The 16,425-nt window shown below is 45.5% G+C and overlaps 6 protein-coding genes across 6 annotated transcripts; 3 read left to right on the top strand and 3 right to left on the bottom strand.

Annotated features, from left to right (window-relative positions):
- COCSADRAFT_32867 (uncharacterized protein) lies at positions 1 to 427 on the bottom strand. The gene has a single exon (XM_007697200.1). The coding sequence runs from the start codon at positions 255 to 257 to the stop codon at positions 36 to 38; it is 222 nt and encodes a 73-aa protein (XP_007695390.1). The 5' UTR covers positions 258 to 427; the 3' UTR covers positions 1 to 35.
- A 522-nt stretch (positions 428 to 949) lies between these two features.
- COCSADRAFT_70945 (uncharacterized protein) lies at positions 950 to 1,463 on the bottom strand (the record flags this gene model as incomplete). The annotated part of the gene is made up of 2 exons (XM_007697467.1): positions 950 to 1,032; positions 1,298 to 1,463. Coding segments are annotated over 2 exons (249 nt in total), but the record flags the coding sequence as incomplete, so codon positions are not given.
- A 1,935-nt stretch (positions 1,464 to 3,398) lies between these two features.
- Positions 3,399 to 4,526, top strand: COCSADRAFT_156374 (uncharacterized protein; the record flags this gene model as incomplete). The annotated part of the gene is made up of 4 exons (XM_007697466.1): positions 3,399 to 3,443; positions 3,497 to 4,056; positions 4,106 to 4,166; positions 4,218 to 4,526. 4 exons carry the CDS (start codon positions 3,399 to 3,401, stop codon positions 4,524 to 4,526), a joined length of 975 nt encoding a protein of 324 aa, XP_007695656.1.
- Positions 4,527 to 6,404: 1,878 nt separating this feature from the next.
- COCSADRAFT_49817 (uncharacterized protein) lies at positions 6,405 to 6,629 on the top strand (the record flags this gene model as incomplete). Its single annotated transcript, XM_007697448.1, has 1 exon — positions 6,405 to 6,629. A coding segment is annotated over one exon (225 nt), but the record flags the coding sequence as incomplete, so codon positions are not given.
- Positions 6,630 to 9,435: 2,806 nt separating this feature from the next.
- Positions 9,436 to 11,097, bottom strand: COCSADRAFT_349154 (uncharacterized protein). Its single transcript, XM_007697465.1, has 2 exons — positions 10,574 to 11,097; positions 9,436 to 10,516 (listed from the first exon to the last, which is right to left on the bottom strand). The coding sequence occupies exons 1-2, from the start codon at positions 11,080 to 11,082 to the stop codon at positions 9,445 to 9,447; spliced, it is 1,581 nt and encodes a 526-aa protein (XP_007695655.1). The 5' UTR covers positions 11,083 to 11,097; the 3' UTR covers positions 9,436 to 9,444.
- Positions 11,098 to 11,738: 641 nt separating this feature from the next.
- Positions 11,739 to 13,345, top strand: COCSADRAFT_349151 (uncharacterized protein; the record flags this gene model as incomplete). Its single annotated transcript, XM_007697464.1, has 2 exons — positions 11,739 to 12,135; positions 12,198 to 13,345. The coding sequence occupies 2 exons, from the start codon at positions 11,739 to 11,741 to the stop codon at positions 13,229 to 13,231; spliced, it is 1,431 nt and encodes a 476-aa protein (XP_007695654.1). The 3' UTR covers positions 13,232 to 13,345.
- Positions 13,346 to 16,425: the final 3,080 nt, after the last annotated feature.

Here is a 16,425-nt window from a genome sequence, read left to right as displayed (position 1 = left end):
CGCAGCTCATCTGCGACGCGCTGATCGAAGATAAACTAGACACGATACTCGTTCAGGTTGACAGCGCCTAGCATGTTGAAAGTTGGCAGTACAGCGCCTAGCGTCGTACGAGTCAGAGCCTGGTGGGCAGCGTCGAAGATTTGGTTAGCCACGTTGTTAATAGTGTCATTGGGGCCACCGTCAGTGCAAAACTGCAAACTGTTGGTGTTTGCGTTGGCCCAAACACCGCGAGGGGGTGGTTGCGCTTTCGGCGGCATCGTACGAGTGTGGTCAGAAAGAAAAGAAGAAATCTGTGTAGTAGTGGAGTCAAATTGATTTAACACAAAGGAAGAAAAAGCTGAAGGAGAGAGACGGCAGCTCTACATATCGTACGGAGGGAGCGTTTGCTCTCGTGGAAATCCTCCTTCACTAGAGCAAACAAACGCCGCTGCTCCACCGCAAGTTAGGCAGCCGCGTGCTCCTAGGAAAACAAACAAACGCAAACATGTCCGTACGAGTGGAGGAGGGGAGTATTGTAAAGGGCTGCGCCCGTGATCTCTACTGAAGAGGATCACGTGATCTTCGACCACGTGATATACCTTCTGTACGGACACGTGATCAGAAGCGAGCAGGTATAAGAGAAGTCTGTACTTAGTTATCTTCTCTTTTTCTTATCTTTTAGCTTCTGTACGATAGGTAGAAGCATACTCGTTCGCTAGGCCTCTCCGCCCATAACAATAATAATAGGCTAGTTTATAATCTTACCTATTATAAAACTAGTTTTATTAAGGTTATAGACGTCCTCGTTATAGATACTATACTTAGCCTTTATCTACTCTATAAGATTAAACTAGCTCTTAATTAAGACTAGATATTTATATAGAGCTCTCTACCTATCATAAGCATAACTAAAACGCGTCCTAAGACTATCTATAAGTTAATAAAGTTACGCGGCTATACTAACCTAGCTTGCGCTACGCGTAGTAAGGAGTCTATTAGCTATATTACGCACGGCTGCATAGGTGGGTAAAAATCTACGTAGATCTAGATTAACTATATAGTTGTCGCAGAACCAATGGGTCGGTTGGTCGGTGACCAACCTGACCCAGATCACATGATCCGTCCGATCCTTTGATCCATCTGATCTTATCAGATGGAGGAATGGTGGATCAGATGAAGACTGAGATGGATTACTTAATGGAGTTAGACTTAGTTAAATAAGTATATAGTCTGACTGATCTACTGATCCAGATCAGCAGATTGATCGGTCCATCATTCTCAATACATTCCATTTGTTCAAAGTTCTCCAGCCTTCAACAATAGTTAACTATCACCTCTTCTTCTACCTTAGTAAGCTTTTTTGAGTTAGGTCGGCAATCGCGTTGGGTAAGCATACCAGTGCATCGACGCTGTAACGTTGTTCGAGAGACTTCGTAGACTTTTGCCGTACCTCTTTGAAACTTAATTTGATCTTGATTGATAGTTATACTTAAAAACACGACAAACAGCGAGAAATCAATTTTTGGAATTATCGTCGAGAAAGACTGGAAACACACCCGCCAATGGCCGCAATGGTCTCTGCAAGCCATCGCGCGTCCCCTCGCGTCGGTTTGGCACTTGTAGAGCCGCTGTTGCGGCCCTGACTGGCATAGATAGCAAAATTTGCGAGCAAGCTACTTAACATAACACGTCTACTAAATACAGCGGCAGCTATCTAGCTACAACACAGTAACATAAGACGCGACGACGGAGCCTAGACATCCTATTTAGTATTATGATTACATCACGTACATATAAAGTCATTAATAGGCTCCCTGGCTAGCCTATTACTATCTGACAATGTCTGCAACGTCCCGCATCGACGAGCCCTCTAGCTAAACGACATCGTCTCTTACGCGAAATACCTTATAGACACCCGGTATACTACTATTAGTGCTACTACATACTTATAGATCACTAGACAGCCTCGTCCACTGTCGCCCCATATATTAAAGAACTGGTCCCCCTTTAACATACTTAATAAGGTCTGAGGAGGCTCGCATGAGAGCCCTTATGCTTAGTAGGCTTAACGACACGTATAAGTAGGGTATCGCTCCTGCGAATCTGCGTTATGACGAAATGCCGCTACTGCTATACCTGGTGGCAGGTTACACTACAAGATACGGCTATATAGGAACCTAGTGGACGGTATTATAACACTTAAAGAATATTAGAGATCGGGGAACATATTCTAAGCCCTAGGGGTATTAGGGCAAGCTACTATATACGACAGCTGAACACTAGGGGGAGACTGAAGGTATTATAGACGTAAAGTATGAGGCAACTATGCCTCTACGAGCCTTGAGTAATGCTGCATATATAAGGCTTCGAGTACAGTATGCATATAGAAACATAGTTCCCAGAATATAAATAGTTATAGGCAAAAGACGTTACTTCTAGAGACGAAATGTACATAGTCGTAGATAGAAGCTAGACAACGGCAGGCCTCTGGGGACAGATGGTTCTTTCGAGAGTGAAGTGGGACGTTGTGGACTTACGTCCGCATCGCGTCGGCTGTCTGCCATGCCTGTCATCCGGGCATACCTGTGGAGATCACGGCTGAAACCAAGTAGGACAAAATCAATCAATCATTGTCTATACTTCACAACTGTGACATGGATTAGCCCCATCACTTGTCTTAATACATAGTATTAGTATATTCCTCCAAAATTAGAATTAGGATAGCATACATCAAATCTTTTCCATACGACACTCCTTACATACGCCTCTCCTACGTGCTAATCTGGGACGGTCAGTGTCTGCTTGGGGGTGTCTGCTTGAGAGCTCATGATATTGATTAGTCTAAAAGGGCCGCAGAGTCTGGACACGTCAGGCTGTTACCTTGTATAGTGCTGAACGGAATTACCCAGTTGCTAGTTAGCGTATATTGTTTGTTCTAAGTGCACGGTTGTTCTTCAGGGTACATATCCGATATATGATGTCTGTGCGCCTAATTAGCGCAGCGCCGGCTATCGCAGTGACACGCTACTGTCTAGACCTTTAGACTATTCATGATCCACCGACAACAACGTGTTCATAGTTTCGCTATCGTATGATAAGCTAGGAAGACGAACTGATAAAAGAGACTAGAGACTAGCGCGAAGGCAGCTGGCTCGGCCCGACCCACATAATGAATCGCGTCTGGGTGTGCGGCCACTCAATTATCAAGAGTATCATAGTAATTGCGTTGATTATGTGGTAGGGGGTCCTGTGACCTATATTCCCAGCCCCTAGTTAGATTGTAACGTGTTAGATCGGGAGACAAGACACCGCTTATGTCCATCGTTCTATAAAAGGCCGATAGACCACAAGTAAACTTCAATTTCCAAAATCCTTAGTGAACACTTCTAACTACGAAGTACGTTTCTGTACTCACCACCATGGCTTCCCAATCGTCGCTTAAAGTCATTCTTGGGACTCACATGGTAGGTAATCTTATCTCAAACCTAGATACTGCACTCTTTTGACACAATGACAGATTGGAGACACTAGTAAAGACCCCGGAACCGTTCGCTTTGATAAGGATGAAGATATCCAAGCTCTTTTGGACGCATTCCATAGCCGTGGATATACTCATCTCGATACTGCCCGTGACTATTCTCCGGGAGATCAAGGTGCTTCAGAATCACGCCTTGGTCGGGTCAATGCAGTATCCAGATTTAATGTGCACACAAAAGTGCACAGCGCTAATCCTGGAGATCACGAGCCTGCAAAGCTTGAGTTCAGTATTAGCCAGTCGCTTCATGACCTTCAGGCACCTAGTGTAGAGACCATGTTCCTGCATTTTCCAGATCGTCAGACTCCCTTTGAAGATACAGCAAAGGCAATGAACAATGCCATTCAGCAAGGAAAGTTCAGGAACTTTGGATTGTCTAACTATTCGGCTACCGAAGTGGAAAGGTTCCTTACAATCTGCGAGGAGCGTGGCTACGCAAAACCCAGCGTGTATGAGGGGCATTACAACGCCATTGCAAGAGGATGCGAGAAGGAGCTATTTCCGCTCTTGCGCAAACATAGCATGTCGTTCTATTGTTATAGGTATGTCAGTGCCAATTATCACGACAAGTCCGATCTGATTCGGTATTAGTCCTGCGGCCGGCGGTCTATTCTCGGAACACTCGGAAACCTCAGGGCGCTGGCAGGAAGATGTAAGCCCCCAGCTCCAGCGAACTTATACCTATTCAACTCTAATAATATAGAACTTTATCGGGAGGCCTTACAATATCATGTATAGGAAACCCCCAGTACACGCCGCAGTAGCTACCATCCTTGAGCTCGCAAAGGAACACGGCATGAATGGGCATGCATCTGCAATACGATGGACTGCTTTTCATAGCAACTTGGATGGAACGTATGGCGACGGCATTATTTTCGGAGTTTCAAGCGTTGGGCAGCTTAACAAAACTCTCGACGCACTCGAGGCGGGCCCTCTTCCTCCTGAGCTCGCAGAAGCCATCACCGAAGTCTATGAGATAGTCGAGGGCGCTGAACCTCTCTATTATCTATAGAACGCGTGTTAATGTGGGATACATATCCACTAGGGTCTGTTCCAAATAGTTTAGAGTGGCAATTCATTACCTTACCGTATTCTTCTTCGCAATATAGAACTGACTATATCTCCTTGGCATCAACGATGTGTTACAAATAAAAGGAAGGATTCCTTCATTCACGAGGGGCGAATGGTTGAAGGCCAACTACTATCCATATCAGAAGGTAATGATCATCGCGGAGCGCAACGGTCACGTCATTGACATCTAGCCAAGAGGCGACATCCGAGGGATGGCAAGATCCAAAGCAACTGGTACAAAGAATGGATAAATTTTATTTTTTACTCTTATTACAATCAACTCTGATGATTTCTTCTCTTACCTGGATTAATACTAACTGTAAGCTTAGAGTATCGTATAGAGTCACGTGGTTGCCTACTGACTAACTATGTTGCATCTCAACTTACTTTTAGCAACATACATAAGAGGACAACACAAACTTCTTATAAAATCAACAGCTTACAGCTATGAGCCTAGCATAATCCGCATATTTCTTCAGTCAATTTGACTACCTACCTAACTATCCCATTATGTCGATGCGCACAGTTCGTTCAGATATCATCCTCTAAGGACAGCAATTGGGAGCTTTGGTGCTTCATCATCAAACGCATTGCAGAAGTAGGAGACGTATGGAAAAACGTTGATCGCAATCAACCACGCAATTCTTCACGAAAGCCTGTTCAGTCTACCAAACCAGCATATACCGTCAATGCGGACGGATCACCTGTAACTCTACCCTCTGAACAAGACTTACTACAGTACAGCCAAAATTGTAGCAGCTATTACAAGGAGACTAAAAGATACAGACATCTCCGAGATAAGCTAGGACAAGTTGAAGCTCACACTACTAAGATAATTTAACAGGAACTAGTATATCATATTAAAGACAAGGCAATAGTCCACGATCAAATCAAGACACTCCAAGATCTCTTCTTCCTGACTACTTCTGATATGGAGCTTTGAGTGCAGGAAGACCATGAAGCAGCAAGATTTTATATGCCTAACCATCAGACATCCAAGATTGGTGCAACAAATTTCTCACAGCACACAGTAAAGCTGTAAGTGGTTAAAGGTGTAAGAAGTATCGTCTATTTTGATGTGTATCATCATGGGAGCAAGTTTAAATACAGCGTTATTTTTCAGTGAGTAACTACGTGACTATACATGGTACTTCTGCGCTTACATAGTTTAAAGGCACTTTTGCTTTGGTCTTGACAGAGTTTACTGCAAGTTGTTAGTACAGTAGACGAGGTAGCGGACCAATTGTCTGCCCCTGTAGATTTTCAACTAAGTATTAAAAGAACGACAGATAAGTAAGGATAGCACCCAGCTATACCATTCGAAGGGTAAAAGGTCCTTTATTATTGGGATTTCGTAACAAAGAAACAAGTTGAGGTAACTATGATTTTCCATTTCTAGATGGATTACAATCCGACGACATGTACAGTATGGATGAGATTGGTTGTCGGATCGGGGTTACAAGCAGCCGGTACGTATACAGCGCTGGCGGCTAGCAAGTCTTTGCCACCAACGCCAATAACCGTGAGCTTATTACCCTCGTTGAATGTACCTGTTCTACTGGATTTGCAATCGGGTCAATGTTCATTATTTAGGCAGCAACAATTATGGAGCAGTGGGTAGTTGATCTGCCTGACAATTACCTCAATGCGACCTCAGAGAGTGGCTACAGCAACGATCAGTTCGCGCTCGCCTGGTTGGAGTAATTTAATCGTCGGACAAAGCAGCGGTCTAGTTACTAGCGCGTGGCGATTACTACTAGTAGACGGACACGGCTCTCACTTAATTAGAGAGTTTATTTAATACGTTGAGCAGCGGCATATACAGCTCTTTACGCTACCACCGTACACTACACATCTCCTCCAACCGCTTGACATTAGCTGTTTTCACCCACTCAATTGGAATTACGGCCGCTGCTTAGAGTGGGTGTTTTGTACGGGCTCAAAAGACGTCAACAAAGCAGACTTTCTGGCGACTCTTGCTGAGATTCAGCGCCTTACCTTCACGCGCACCACTATACAGAGCGGCTGGCGGCGAACTGGTCTTGACCAGTTGCAGGTGCGTGACACTGACAACGAGTACGAGCGCACTACACCACAGCCAGCTCAGTTGTGACAGACGACACCATACATACAAAGCTCTCCGCCTCCTTTAGGCTCATTACCGTTATGTCCACCGCCGTTGCAGCGCTTCACACAGGTTCGGATGGCGCTACAGGGCGAGCAATTGAGCGCGCCCCGCTGTCGTCCGCGCACACGAGGAGAGCGCGATGAGCTTGACTGGGACACAACACCAGAGCCAGAGAACCCACGACCCGGCGACGCTGCGTTACACTAAAAACCGTCCGCCAGATTCAAGCGCAAGAGCCCTTTGTCTACGCCGTGCTTCGTGAGCACCTCCCACGCGACATTGCTGCCAGCATTATCAAACACCAGCATGGTGTCTCAGCAATGTTACGCGCTGGCAGTACGGTATTAACGACTACAGCTACGACACTAAGGCACAATATAATTACAGCGTATGCAAAAGGATTGCAGTATAAGTATAACCAGAGTGTGCTTACAATTGACTATACAGAGGCAGCAGAGGTAGCTGCGGTGGTCCGCCATGAAGTCTGCCCGTACTGGCTGCTCTGCCAACTCTCTCAACATCAAAATGATGGCAGCGATGATAACACAGCAGACAAGGAAGACGAGCTACTAGATGTATACCAAATCGGTTCTCCTTGCCCAAGAATTGAGTCGCAATAGTCACTTCTAAGCTTAATAATACTAAGTAAGATGGCTAGCTAGGTGGGTAGCAGCGACTGCGATCGCGACTATGATAGCGACGTATATAGTGGCTGCAGTCAAAATGACTAGGGAGTATCTTAAAATGTGAATTTTACAATTAGCAAATTATTCTATCTAAAATTCTTATACAAACACACCAAAACTTGTAACTGAAGTTGTAAGCCCAGAAGTACCATGTAATCGATGTGAGCACCAGCGCCCACTAAGCCAATACTACGTGGCAACGACTCGGCCGCAACCAACCTACCAGCAAAAGGTAAGCACGAGAATAACTTGAACTGATTATTCTAGTGTAGTATAATATATAGGCATGTAACTCTGTTACAATTTATAGTCACGTGGTTACTCACTGACTAATAACGCTGTATTTAAACTTGCTCCTATCATGATACAAACATGAATAGACAATACTTCTTACACTCTTAACTGCTTACAGATCCTAAGAATAAGTTTGAATACAGCATTCTTAGTTAGTGGGAAACTACGTGATTTTACATAGTATTATGTATTAAGAATAAGTATACAGCGCGCTAGAGGTGCCGGACGGGCCAACGCCGTGGACGGGCCAACGCCGGATTTTTCCCCAACAGTACTATCACAAACTTGAAGCTGTAGAGCTCTACATAAAAGCTACTATCGCGAGAAATTTTAGTGTAGTAATTTCGTAGTATTATTTATCTAATATATCTACTAATATTTAATTAGCAGCTTAATAGGGCGGCCTAAACGCGAGCTTGGTAATGGTGGTGCAGCTAATCGATCGGCTGGCTGCGCACCACCACTACTACTACCAACGATAGAAATTTTAATACCAGCTTAGTACGGCGCTTAGAGCTAGGCTTCTTACCTATTTAAGAGATTTTGATAGCTTTTTAAAGTCGTTTGTGGGTGGCTTAGCGGGCTATCTAGTAAGCAGCTGCTTTAGCTTTCTACCTCTCACGATCTAGTTTTGCCTGTGCCCGCGCCCGCCGCCGCGTATCTAGTTCTTAAGCTTTAAGTAGCTTCCTCTTCTTTCTAGCTTTAATTATAATAGCTTTTTAGCATTATAACTTCTCATAATCGCGCTGTTTCTGCTTATATTAGTGGCGAGCTTCTCGCACTTTCCATAGAGACTAGAAAGTAGCTCTACTATAATAATTATCGGACAGCTTAAGCATACTAGGCTAGATACGCTTCTTTCTCTATCTCTTATCTATAAGAGCTACCCAGAGCTGCTTATTATTCTATTAAAGAAACGCTATATCAGCGGATAGTTTTATTATAATTCTATTAAGCGCTAAGTGTAATAGGCTGCGCCCGTGAGTGAAACACGTGATTGTATTACGTATTCTCTTTATACCGCTTAGTTACGAAACCTTCTTTATACGAAGGAATCTAAGGCAAGAGTATAAAGCGAGGGACGTCGTACGATAGCTTTGCTTTCTTTATCTTTCTTCTTCTGTAATATAGGTTAATGCATACTCGTTCGAAGGCCTCTTCGCCCTTAACACATTGTACAATGAGATAAGAGATTTGCGTAAAGTGGATGGGATGTGCTGCTTGCTTATGACCGCTACTTTCTTATAAAAAACGTTGGCAGAAGCAGAGGATTAACTCTAGCTATTGAATTGTTAAGTTATTCACATCTAAGGATACGTTGCTGCATTCCGTGCGCATTTCGATGGTGGGACACGTTACTATTAAATATTAATTTTCTAATTGTCTGATGTCCTTCTCTCGTAGGGCTACAAGGATACAATTTGTCGCAGTCTAAAAATATGTCGCAATATTTTGACCTAGTCGTTTAGATGCCGGACAACAGTCAACATAACCTAAGGATAGCTAACGTCAGTCCCTGTGCAATGAGAAACCCGGTGAACCGAGAACAACTAATGAAACTGTAAGGATAACGGTGTTTGCAAGAAAGCGTTGTGTCTCATTAGCTCTTCTTGGTCCACAGGGTTTCTCGCTGCACAGGGGACTGATGTTAGACACCTTATGTAGTTATCTCTGGAAGCGAGGGCATAGCCCGCTGATAAGCTGAAGATCAGTAACAAGACTGGATGCCATAGTCTACTTAATATAGAATATTATACATTGATGAGACCTTTAATTGTATGATTTTCCTCCGGGTGCTCTGTTTTGAAAGACCTGATGATGTATACATACTGCTCATTTCTGGGCCTAATGCTAAATGGAAAGTCACGCACACGCATGATCAAGCCAGGGCTGCCAACTCTCTGCGGTATAATTTCTTTGCCTGATTTGTCGACAGCGTTTCTAATGTCAAATACCGCCAACATACGAGCGACAGTAATGAAAAGAGTTTGATCTGCCACAAACCGACCAGGACAAGTCCTGCGGCCAAATCCAAAGTTTGCATAAGTAGGGTCCGGCTCATTGCGAGGCTCTAGAAACCGATCAGGATCAAAAGAAGATGGATTTGAATATGTCTGCGGATCATTCAAGAGCCACCAAACTGACCCTATAATATACGCTCCTTTTGGGATTTGAAAACCTCTGTAACTGATCTCTTCATCGACCTTATGGGGTATAGCTAGCGGTGCAACAGGATGCCACCGAAAGATTTCATTGACTACAGCGTTGATGTACGGCAACTGGTCTCGATCTTCGAACTGGGGCAATCTATTACCGCCGACAACGGTATCGATTTCCTTTTGGGCCTTCTTCTGAACTTCTGGGAATAATATCATTGCCAGAATAAATGCATGAATGGATGCAACAGTTGTATCGGACCCACCACCATACATTACAGCGGCAGTCTTCTTGATGACATCTTCTCTAGTTGCGTCTATTACAACCGCTTCACCATTAGCTTCTTTGTCCTGCTCGATGAGTGACGAGACGTATGAAGGGATGTGGGTTCCTTTGGCCATCTCCTGCCGAACAAAATCGTAGGGAACATTGAGCGTCTTGTAGACTAGCTTGCTCCATTCTCGGGCCGTCTTCTTAAAGGACGTGCCTGGAAACCCTTCGGGAAGATGTTTGAGGAAAGGAAGAGCGTTAACTGGCCAAGTAAGAAGGTCAGATGCAAGACCAAAGGCGTCCATTGTTTCCTCAATTAACGAAACCAATGGATCGGAGCCATGCGGGATTATGGAGTAACCATATGTGATACGTAGAATGATGGCGCTCGCCTCGCTATAAAGGCAGAACTGCTTAGTAGGGATAACAGGCACAAAGACTAACTGAACTTACGATTTAACGTGCTCTAACAGATTAGTTGGGTCATCCAGCGTTTTTAAAAGGAAGCGGTGTGATTCTATAGATTCAGCGTCCTTGAAACATTCTGCTGCTGTCTTGGTACCGAAACGTTTGTGAATCATCTGACGCTGTAGGCGGTATGTAGAGTTGTATGGTAGAAGGTTTAGAAGCGCCCCAAACCCGCACATGTCGGCAAAAGCGAAGGAAGGTCGAGATGAGGTAATTTTTGATGATCTCACCAAGAGATCCCGAACTGCATCATGTTCGTGAAGAAAGATAATTGGCTGTCCAAGCAAGCTTATGGAGCTTATGGGGCCGTAAAGATCCTTGAATTTAAGCCAATGCTGATACTCAGGAATATCACTGGGAGGCAAATCTCTCACATTGCCAATGATAGGAAGTGGCTTGGGGCCAGGTGGAAGATTTCCGTTGTTTCCCTGCAACTTCCTCCAAAGTTGAAGGCCTAGGAGGAGACCCAGCAAGACAACAAGGAGAGATAGCATCTTAATGCTTATAGCTCAAAGCTTGGAATAACTGTTGTGTTTTTGAACTAGTCTTGGAAATCGGTGGCAGGATATCAAAGTTAGAAGTCGTTGTCCAGTAGGTTGGTAGAATTGTGCTGCAGGTACCCTAACCTGAACATGATTTAAGTACAATGCTTATAACTTCATACTTTTAGCTTGAGTGAGACTTCTTGGCTTCTGCGTATCGCCGGCAAAACTCTGCCCGCACGGTGAAATACTCGGTTAGACACCTGGTTGAACACTCGGTTAGACACCTGGTTGAACACTCGGTTAGACACCTGGTTGAACACTCGGTTAGACACCTGGTTGAACACTCGGTTAGACACCTAGTTAAACACTCGGTTAGACACCCGGTTAACTACTCGGACCACAGATTTCCTGATACGATTCTGTTATGCGCACGGACCTAACACGTGAGACTACCTTTGGATTTACTATAGTGAATTACTATATTCAAGAAACCAATTGAGAATCAAGATTTCTGGCTAAGTAGACCGGTAAAAAGCTTTCGCTATGGCTTCAAGGTTGCCAAGCTTTAGTAAAAGCCGACTAACATGATAAGGCTAATCACCACCAATTATATAGTTATATTTGTCCATTCTCTACCCTTCCTTCACAACATTACAGAACATAACATGAACACCATTTCATCGCGACAGAGTTTTCAGCTCCGCCCCTTAGGATGGGAGCATGATCCTGCAGAAGAAAGATTCAAACTATCTACCATTGACCACACGCTCAATTGTGCCTATACTCATTACGCTATCTTTTTTCGTTTAGAAGATGCGAGGAAGACCGATGCTGTCGACGTTCTCAGAGCCGGGCTCGAAAGAACACTCAGCCAGGCAAGGCACATGTGCGGCACTATCGAGCCTGATCCTGAGGGCGGGCTTTCTTTTGTCAAGAGAAGAGATTCAACCGTGCAATTCGTTGTTCATTGGTTAGATCCCCTTGGTCAGCATCCATCCTTGGACGACATTGAGAAGGCTCACTTTTCTGGCCGCGATGGGTTGCGCGATATCAACTTATGGAGTAGGTAGACTTATGTACCCTGTGAAGCCTTTCCAAACCACTAACGTGTCTCGTGCGAATAGGTATACCTGAATTGACTTGGGGCGAAAGACCAGAGGCCGAGCCAGACCGCAGCCCAGTGGTATCAGCATACCAAATCACTCTGACCAAAGGCGGCCTGGTCTTGAGCATGCATCATCATCACTATTCTTGCGATGTCATGGGCTGGAATGCCTTCACGCGCCAGCTTTCTGCAAATTGCTATGCCATCGCGAATTCTTCTAGTTTTCCACTATGGGACCCTGCATGCCTTGATGTCTCGCGCTTCACCAAAGATGTACCAAAGGATAGCCTCGTGGAGGGACCTCCTGTTGCGCAGAAACACGCCGGCCACCTGGAGCAGCAATCTGTACTGTTCCATTTGCCTAAGAGCAAGGCCGCCGCGCTGAAGGAGCTGGCGAAACCGGCAGGCTCCATGTCTCCTTGGATATCCACTTATGACGCCGTCTGTGCATACATCTGGCGGATGCTGTCCAGCATCCGGGCTCCTCGTTACAAGACTGATCCCTCGACGATCCTTTGGGTGGGTGAGGCTGTTAACATGCGGCCTCATCTAAGTGATCCTCTCCCGGAGCGCACTGTCCGCAATGTTGTTGCCGGCGCATTTTCGGACATGGCCCCTATTCCACCCCTCACAGCTGGAGAGGTCATCTCAGACGCACCGCTCTCGACGCTAGCAGTCTATATCCGGAGGCTGACGGAAAGCTGTAACGAAGCGCGTTTTCTTAGCCTCATTAATGCGATAGCCCCCATCAGAAACAAACGAGCACTAGCCCACAGTCCAGACACACGTCCACCCATGAGTATGTTTGTTAGCGATCACCGCTCGGCTGACGTAAGTAACTTTGACTTTGGTTTCGCAAAACCCATTACATACCGCCATCTATGGGGAGATGCGAAGTCAGCAGGGGTGGTTGTAATATATGCTCCGGTGTCGTCGAGCGCAAACCCGGACGAGGGTTGGATGTTTACATTGACAATGGAGAAGGAGCTTGTACCCAAGCTGATTGAGACTCCAGAGTGGGCTAAATACTTTGAATACCGGGGAATTGATTAGCTAGCCATGTATTTTAGATCAAGGCTTTTTCTAAAGATCCTGTAATGCCTTTAGTTGTTAGGCAGTCTGGCCATTTGCTAGTTATTCTAAAGATGTCCATGACTTTATTTCTGGTGGCCTTGTTCATTGCTTATATAGCTACTTTGATCTGCAATTCCTTGGTGTTTGATTAATTGGTTTGATTTAATTAAGTCCTACTCCGTTTTAGCCGCGTTCTGCGCAGCTATGACCGGAGTAACAGGCACGGCAGACGGCTGACGCGGTGTATTTAGATGCTGATCCACACCACTTCATCCCCAAAGGACCATCTGTCCTCGAAAACCTGCCGTTTTCCCTTAACTAACGTTTGTCCCTGCATAGCGGGACAGACGTCACAATTTACAAATCGTTTGCTAGGCTATCTAGATACTGGTTGTATAAGCTGGTAATATTTGGAGCTGCTCGATTGAAAAAAAAGTTGTTGAGACCTATTTTCTCTGTCCGCAGTTGTACCAACAGTGTGCTCTCTCGTTTGGCAAGTCTCTCATAGAGCTAGAGCACCTTCTTAGTTGGCGTTAGTGTGTGTCTATAGGTCGCCCGTCCTTTCTTGTCAGCTCTCCACGTTCTTATCTAGGCTTTCTCTGCCTGTATTTTGCACCACCTTCTGAGTGTCATTCGGAGTGGGTACAGCTAAGACAGTGAGTCTTCTGGTGGCTGTTTCCGCCCGTTTTCTCTCCATCCGGTGACCTCCTTAGCGGCCTGACCAACGGCCTCGTTTCCTGGGATGTCTACATGAGCCGGTATCCAGCGGACGATCACTGTCCATCCTCTCTCCTGGAGCTCCAGGACCCATCGTGCGATTCCTATAAGGAATTATCCTCCCGATCCTCCTTCCGCCTTGGCTATGGACTATATAGCGGCTTGGTTGCCTGTATATGTGGTTATCCCTCTTCGTTTACTATTTCCATTTGCGTACTCCTGTGCGATCTGCAGTGCCAGGTTAATGCCTTGCAGTTCTGCTGCATACACTACAGATAGTGTGTCGGACCCCATATGTCCTGATCGTGTCTGCTGCATGAGTGGGCACACTGCTGCGGGCCCAATCTCGCCGTCGATGCCACTGCCGTCCGTGTAGATACTGAGACTCTTGTCTGTTACGCATTCTTTGTCGTAACGGTCGCGGGCCTTATCCGCGTTGTCATTGATGTAGGTGTGTGGTCCTCTTCGGCATGCAGGCGTGACGAATAATAGAATAGGCTCCTGCTTGTCGAGGTAGTGTGCCTGTTTGCTCAGAAGTTCTTCTTTAACCTTCTACTAGGGGATTTTGCGTAGGCTGCGATTTTTCTTTGCAGTTGCAGAAGCAGACTCGCTTAGTTCAAAGCCTGCGGTCTTCGCAATTTCCTGGCAAGATGGCATCTGCGTTGTACCTCCAGATATACTGTTCGATCGGAAGTAAGAACACCTCCACATTCAGCGCAGCCGCCGGTGTGGCTTTGTAAGCACTACAAATACTTGCTCCACAACTTGCGGAAAAGGAGGGTCGACGTGAAGTAAAGTAACTAGTAAAAAAGTACAATTTGAGTTGACCACAACGAGAGTAATAATGAAATTCATCCATCCTTATATCTTCATTGCTTCCAGTCCTGCCATCCCTTACTTCTCAGCCATCCCGGGGATGGTTGCTCTTGGCGGGATGGCACATCACGTGACCTAACCCCGTGATGATCATTACCTTCTGACATGGACGTCCATAGGCCTTCAGCCATCTCGTCACTCGTCAAGGAGGGAATCCTTCTTGTTACTTGTAACACCCTAGTCACTCTCTCAATATTGCTATTGCTAGTAACTAAGGGAAACAGCTAGAGCGCATTACTCGATCTGTAACGGCGCAGGCAAGACTGCTCGGATCAGTATCGGCGGTAGTGTCACTCAGAGGCATATGGGAGTGCGTGGGACATTAAACGAGCCTTGATTCGAATAGACACCTATAGGCCTTGTACGAAAGGATATTAAAAGTCTATAGAGCTAGCTACAGGGAGTGTCTCCTTATATACTTATCTTAATCGGATCCGAATCAGATCTAACCCCACAACGAGTAGTTGGTGAAGAGGGCGGCGAATGCTACCTCCGATCCGGCTCTGGGATTAGTCCGATACTTAACGAAGTTGTAACATCGTTACAGTTTTATGCAGCTGCTTGTCTGCAGCTAGAAATACCTCCGCAGCGGCGGCTTAGCGTTCCTGGGTTATCACTATATTTTTTTGCAATTTGAGAATATATAATCTTTCTATTAGGCTTTAAGAGTTGAAAGCAGTAAGCGCAGCGTTAATTAATTACATTGTGGTTACGTTATGGGTGGTTGAAGTGGATAGAATAATTGGTGTTGGAGGACATAATCCGGCGTTGGCCCGTTCGCGGCGTTGGCCCGTCCGGCACCTCTATCTTGAATAGTACCGAAATATGACCGAAATACAGACAGCCGAATCTTAACGCTCTCTTAGCAGACCCCTGCCTTCCTTGTACTCATTCCCACCACTATGTTCAAGGACCTTTTGAACGTGGATAGGAATCCTGTCTATCTAAGCTTGGATCTGCGACTATAGGAGATCTTTTCAAGCCTGCTCCCATACTTAGTTTGCCTCACCTTTGTTCTTTGGAGCTCCTTTCTTCGTTGTTTTCTCTTCAACCATGGCCAGGCTAGCTCAATAGCGTAAGGTCAGGTAAATTGCCACACCAAGAGAGCCTGTCAAACAAGGCCAACCGCAGCACAGACAACTTCGAGTTTTCTAGAATAGGTGTAATTTTAGTCAAATATATATAAACCCCTCGCGAGAAATCGATTACAATCACCTTTAAAGCGTGCACGCCACGCGCTGTGGAGCTATAGGCTGTTAAAGTGATCACTTTAGACACGTCTTATTTTTCACCGAAAAACACACAGACCAGGTGGATTAGTAATCAAAATGCCACCCGATAGTGATACTATCGACGTACACGTGCCAGGCACCCAGGCGAGAGCAGAAATCGAAGCTCAGATCCAGAATGAGATAGATATGGAAACCACGGAACCAGCGACGCCTACGCAGACTACTATACCTAGCGTAGTTGAAATACCAATCCTCCCACCAAATAAACGGCAGGCAAACTTCTCGCCAGAAATACGCACTAGGAGCAACTTCTCACCATTTAGAGGAGCTACGCTTAGATTCAGTACT

The sequence above is a fragment of the Bipolaris sorokiniana genome (genome assembly GCF_000338995.1).
Source record: "Bipolaris sorokiniana ND90Pr unplaced genomic scaffold COCSAscaffold_2, whole genome shotgun sequence".
In the NCBI taxonomy this organism is placed as follows: domain Eukaryota; kingdom Fungi; phylum Ascomycota; class Dothideomycetes; order Pleosporales; family Pleosporaceae; genus Bipolaris; species Bipolaris sorokiniana.
This window is presented reverse-complemented; position numbering and strand designations above follow the sequence as displayed.

Bases quoted from the DNA above. Each gene is read 5' to 3' on its own strand.
- COCSADRAFT_32867 (XM_007697200.1), bottom strand. From the start codon at position 257: ATGCCGCCGAAAGCGCAACCACCCCCTCGCGGTGTTTGGGCCAACGCA.
- COCSADRAFT_349154 (XM_007697465.1), bottom strand. From the start codon at position 11,082: ATGCTATCTCTCCTTGTTGTCTTGCTGGGTCTCCTCCTAGGCCTTCAA. The intron at 10,517-10,573 runs GTAAGTTCAGTT...CTGCCTTTATAG, and splicing joins CTGTTAGAGCACGTTAAATC to CGAGGCGAGCGCCATCATTC.